Here is a 6,121-nt window from a genome sequence, read left to right as displayed (position 1 = left end):
ATTTCAGCGGAATTGCGTTGCTAGGCAACAGTTTGGGTCCATGTTTACTTCCTGTCAGCTGATGTTATTTACATACACTGCAACAGGAAATAAACTGGGACACATTTAGAATGTTTATGTTTAAAACCATGTAATGGTCTATATATTGTATATTTGTGAAATCACAAATGGACAGAAATCCAAACGGCTTGTTTCAAATGCACAATTTCTGAATACGGGCTGTGTGTATTTCTCCATATATTGAGCGTTTTGATAGTTTAACATTATTTATAAAGCACTTAAACCTGCTTTATAATATAGAAGACATGCAAATCTCACTTTTTACAATATGGGACCTTTAAGTGTAAAAACATGTATGACAGTTGAGCAATCTGAATGAACGGAGACGAGACTGTTGCTTCTGTCTGTACAATACATTTATTATTATTAGGAGCAATAAGCAGCCATATTTAAATATGTTCTTTTTCTAATACAACAATTAGGTTAATGTGGCATGGCCTATATGTTAATAAAGTTGGGTGTTATCTACATGACGCTAACAAACCTACAAGCAAAATATAACACACAAAAAAAATAAAATAAAAAATAACCCTGTTGAAAGTAGACAAACTCAGTGTGATGAACAAACTTAAATAGGATTTGTGACAGAGGATGCAGAGTTTGAAAAAAAAAATCACAACAAAAACTGTGTACAATTTATGAGAAAAAAAAGAAGACAGAATTGGAGTTTAAAAGTTGTGTTGAGAAGATGCAAAACCAAAAGTTGTGCATTGTGTGTGAAGGTTTCAGAAGTGCGTTTAAGAGTATAAATCAACTTGGATTCATCATATCAAATGTTTCGGGGTTACATTTCACATCACAACTTTTGAAAAACAATCCACAAATTATGACATCCTTCATTCTGTTTTCTCATTCACCTCACAAACTAAACAAATGAATCAATTCCTTGAAAAGTACTTAATAATTAAAACAATAAATGGTCAAAATGCAGAGTCATTTACATACAAGTGCAAAAATTTAAGGAGTCAAGATGGTCATAATAAACTCATAAAAAAAAAAAAAAATCCAGTTATGGTTTGATGCCACATTTAGTGCCAAATTAGATTCATGTTGGACCTTTTACAACAGGATTATTTCAACTGGGCATACAAATGTAAAAAGGCTTTTTGTTGGACTGACTTTTTGTTAGCCAATATGGAAAGAAGGCATCCATACACATGTTTTAATTTGAAGAATTATTCAAAAGATTAAGAAAAAAAAATAAGTACTTTTGTGGTTTAACCCAGCTTCTTGAAAATACATCCAGGGAAAGTATCAAATAAAGACGTTGTCCACTTTAAACACTGCTCTTAAATATTAAAATGACGCTAATAATTACTTTTACACCTCTATCACACACACACACACACACACATACAGGATGGAGGAATCTAAATCATATATGCACACAGACACAACTTAAGGCTGAACTAAAGAGAAAGGGCAGAAAATGGGGTTACAAATGACAAAAATGGAGCTACCAACACCTGCGATGCACAGAGTAAATTAATGAGTAAGTGTGTGTTCATACGCACGTAAAAGAGCTAAAGAAAGAGAAGTGTGGGCCACAGCCAAATGCTACATCATTCACCACCATCGGTCTTCAAACGCATCACGTCCAGTTGGAAAAGGGCGACTAAAAAGATTCAATATCAGGACTGAGATCAGCTTGTTTTGCAAGACATTATTGAGAATGTGAATTTGGTGACACTTCTAAACTGACCCCCTGATATGCTGGACGTAACTTCAGCAAAAGGCAGCGCCCCTTTTCCAACAATTCATTCATTCACGATAAAAAAAATCATTCAGTTCCAACAAGCTTTCCCCGTTTGGCACAAGCATTCCTCTCGGTGAACGTGTTAAGTCAACTCGGCTAAAAAAAAAAAAATACCCAAAATTACTGAAACCTGTTTTTTTTTTTTTGACTTTTAAGGCAGCTATATTGTACATTGCATTCAACCAACTTACTTAAGATCGGACGCTGTTCTTTTGTACATATTGACAGTTTACATTACAGCATGACGACGTAAAACCCTGCGGAGGTGAGTCCTGGTCCTCGACAGTCTTTTAGAGACCTGGCTTTTGTGGAGCAGATGAAAGAGGAAATCGTGACAACATGCGCAGAGACTGTTTATATGTGAAGAGGGTCAAAATGAGCGAAAGATAACTCATCCCACCCTGAATTCTCCTCCATATCAGTTAAACGTCCTCTAAGGACAACAAGAGTTTGTGCTCTGGTCTTACGGAGGAGCGGGACGGTGGCGGGGTAGCAGGAGGAGCTGGTTTTGGTTTGTAGGTGCCGTTAGTGGTGTCCAGGTTCTGTGTATAGCCATGGATTATTGTTGTGTAGCTACTGCTGCGGTTGAACTTTTAGTCCAGCGGTTTGCCGCCGCCGACGTCGCCTTTCTGGTCCAAGCGGCTCTTGCTGCTCTTCACCATGTAAATAAAGTAGGTCAGCGTCTCCTTCTCGTTCACCGGGATATTCCTGAAGTGGCGACTCACCGTCTGCAGAGGAGGAGAAAGAGGTTGAAAGTAAAAACTCAGTATACGTCTACCATGTTCATCTACGTTTATGTTCATGAATTGTTTCATGGCGTTCAGCATCCTGCTTCCCATGTGATCAAATTTAGATGTTGTTTTTACAACTGTGTCCCAAAGCAGTATTCAAGAGAGAGTGCACACGCACACTGTTTTTTAACGTTTCCGACGTGCTGAAGAGGATGCTGAATACACTTTTAAGTAACTTGTAAGCTGTGCTATAACATGTTTTATTTGACTAAGTGTCACTCAACTCAACTGAAGATTGCTGACAAATATAACTCCTCCTGTAAATGCATTGAAAGCATCTCTTTATCTCATCTATCAGCCAGTTATCAAACATGTATACCACTGAGGGAAAATCCCATAACGAAATACCAGTTTAATGTAACCTCGCACAAGGCGAGACGAAGCGGAAATCGCGGGATCACATATCGCACGAAAGTCCATCTTGTCAGGCTTCAAGTAATGCGTTCGTGTCCGGCAAAGCCAGAGCACGGACCAATCAGCGTCCTGTGAGGAGCTACTGGCAACTACGGGCGTGGCTTAGGTGTGTGAAACGACACGGCGAGGCGACTGTTCGTTCAAAACAACGACGGCGGCTCCTGAAGAGGTTGGCGTAGATGCTGAAATCAGTTCTATCAGGACTGGAGAGTATTTCTTCATTGAAAGAAGAGCAAAATACGGCACTGATGGTGATGTTTTTGCTCTTCTCCCGACTGGCTTCGGCAAGAGTTTGATTGACAGATGGTTCATCCAATCACCTGCCAAGTGTTTTTTTTGAAAGTGCCCTTTTCAAAACTACTTCTGAGATGGATCATCTGGCGGGTCCGACTAAGTTTAATGTACCTTTTAAACAGTTTTCAAATGTCTTATGGTGGATTTTGTGTTTTACTTTGATCACTTTTTAAATAGCAGCTAACCAAAACAATCAGTGTGCACGACGACGGAGAGCTGCTAAAATCTTTGAAGACTTTAACAAATGAATATTTTCCAGTGGGAGACATTCAATCAAGACTTAACTACTGGTTGCTTGGATTCATAAAGCAGCCTCAAAGAGAAGAAAACAACCGTCCTCTGTGCAGCCCTCTGCGGTCGCTGGCTCCCCTGAACACGGGGACAGCTGTAACTGGTTGCGGGCTGTTGACTGGCGCTTTATTAATGATGTGAGAGGCTCATTAATCGGAGGGCCTGAACCCGACTAAAAGCCTGGGGAAACATTCAACTAACAGCCCGGTTGCATTCATTCATTCATTCATTCCCACTGTTAGCGCGACAGTCAAGTCACATCCGACCTCCCCCCCCCGCAGGTCAACCGACAGCGCTGCATACAGGACGTATTTGTAAAGGATGCGGGCCTGGCCAGCTGCATGAAGTCCACCTGTCCATTTGGCAAATTAGCCTAACAATCTCTCCATGACCAATTACTGTGGAATAGGACCTGCAACACGACGTATATCACGGTAAATGAGCAACGTGGAGCCGAGGGTTGAGGAGAAAGAGGTCGCCTAATGAGGGCAGCTCAATGGCCTTCAATGTTACACAATATGAACTATGAGCCCGATTTTTCCTCCAAGGATGCTACTACAAAAGTTGTGAAATCAAGTTTCTATAAATCTAAAAAATGTTTTTAAGTTTGTAAGTAGATAAACTGATGCTGTTAATATCTATACAGACAAAGCACAATTAAATCTTGGGGAAAACAATTCATCGCTCACCACTGACTTTGTATTACGTGATGGTGCCTGTCTGCTTACAAACAACAGAGAAAAAGCCTAAAAGCTACCGTGTGGTGGGATGCACTACCAAACAGGGTAAAGAACACAGTTTTTATAAGCTGCCGAACCCGAAAAACTCAGCTTTTATGAAGACAAAAGTGAGGCATCGGCAGGACGAATGGGAAAACTGTGGGATCCTGACACTCAGTATGTATGCCGATGCGTGCAGCAAGCGTTTTCTCCAAATGTCAGTTTAAGGCTAACTATATTTATGTAAGTAAGCTAAAGCATTTTAACAGTATGCAACTTGTGTTATAGAGGAATGTGGATGAATCAGAAAGCTATGCAGTATTATGTTTGTAAGTGCCTTAGCTAACTAGAGTAGCTTTCCAACACACAGCCAGCTTCATCATCTTAATCATCATCCATCATCATTTAGTTCAACTGCACCCCTGGTAGACGTAGGGTGCTAAAATAATCCTTTGACATGCTGAAATCTGATGTTTTTAGCTAGTTACAGGCATTTCGTTAGCGGTTCAGCACTTTGTTGCATATTGTGACATCGGTTGTTTTCCCCTCCGGTGGGCGAGTTGTGCTCTGTCTCTATAGTAATACATTTATCAAGGTGTACTCCAGACGCCTGTCTCCAAAGTAGTGACAATCTGCTGAGTGTTTCATGGTGGTTATTTCAAATTTACAATTTAATTAAATAGCAAATAAAGTTCTGTTCTCTCTCTGCTGTTCTTTGAATCTCTTGTTCGCTCACTTTTTTTTTTGTGAACGTCAGTAAATCCAGGTAAAGGAAGCCGTACAAGCCGGTTTGTGTTTGACTAGTTCAGCAAAACCCCGAGCCGATTGTTCCTGGGCCATCAAAGCATACTACCCTCAGAGGAGGGACTTTTTGGAGACCAGGAACTACGCCAGAGAAACCAAATCTACCGGACGATATGTAGGTAAGGTTCCTGAAATTGTTCCTGCGGTGGAATCGGGCTAATTCGCAGTACTGACATGGTTTCATGGTCAATACTGAAAAGAACACAACATCGCCATGTACAGTGCAAATAACAAGACGCCCAACATCTCCACATTCGTTCAGCTCTTAGTGTGCTCTTACCTCTGCCAGCTGGGCCTTGTTGAGTCCGGGCCTGGTCTGCAGCTTGTAGTGTCGCTTGTAGCGTCTCAACGTGTTCACCTGAAGCTGGAAAAGGTCGACCTGAACAACACAACGCAGACGGGGGATGCAGTCAGTCAGTGAATTATGAGGGATGGTAACTTTTCATCCCGACTCCATCTTACTCAAGACTCCCCAGAGGCTTCTCTCCTCTTTTTCTGCTTTTAAAGGAGATGAAACTTTAATGATCTCCGTGGAGAAATTGGGTCAGTGCAGCAATAAACACTCAAAAGCAACACAAGCACAACCGAGTACAGGATGAATATAGAATTTCTTAAAAAGAGGGACGTTGGTTAAGCGAGCGTATTCTGACAACAATTCCACCAGGACTTTTTAAGGTTTCCTACGTCGTGTTTTCTTTTGTTCCTCTTTTTTTTATTGTGCTTCAGCTCTGATGTCTGTGGTGAACACTGGGAGTAACATTTCAGTCCACATTACCTCAGGCACTTCCACATCATGATCCGGGGACTCTCCTCCATCGTCACTGGTCTTCCTCTTCCTCTTGTTGCGGACGCTCTGGATGAAGTTCTTATGGAAGTCGCAGATATAGAGATGTCTCACCTATAACGACATTAAGGAGGAGTATTAAAAAGGAGAAGCCTACCATGTACAAAACCTGAACAATACCAAACTTAAATTCAAACAGAGCAGTGTG

At 41.0% G+C, this 6,121-nt stretch overlaps 1 protein-coding gene across 1 annotated transcript in view; it reads right to left on the bottom strand.

Annotated features, from left to right (window-relative positions):
- Nucleotides 1-398: 398 nt before the first annotated feature.
- Nucleotides 399-6,121, bottom strand: part of sap30l (sap30-like) — a 9,135-nt gene continuing 3,412 nt past the window's right edge. The window contains exons 2-4 of the mRNA XM_074611440.1: nucleotides 5,905-6,027; nucleotides 5,410-5,508; nucleotides 399-2,544 (exon numbers count right to left, since the gene is read on the bottom strand). Coding sequence (XP_074467541.1) covers nucleotides 2,410-2,544; nucleotides 5,410-5,508; nucleotides 5,905-6,027 — 357 coding nt within the window. The 3' untranslated portion in view covers nucleotides 399-2,409. The remainder of the gene's footprint in view (nucleotides 2,545-5,409; nucleotides 5,509-5,904; nucleotides 6,028-6,121) is intronic.

This window comes from Sebastes fasciatus, chromosome 16, assembly GCF_043250625.1.
Source record: "Sebastes fasciatus isolate fSebFas1 chromosome 16, fSebFas1.pri, whole genome shotgun sequence".
Taxonomy (NCBI): domain Eukaryota; kingdom Metazoa; phylum Chordata; class Actinopteri; order Perciformes; family Sebastidae; genus Sebastes; species Sebastes fasciatus.
The sequence above is the reverse complement of the archived record's forward strand: the minus strand, read 5'-3'. Positions and strand labels throughout refer to the sequence as shown.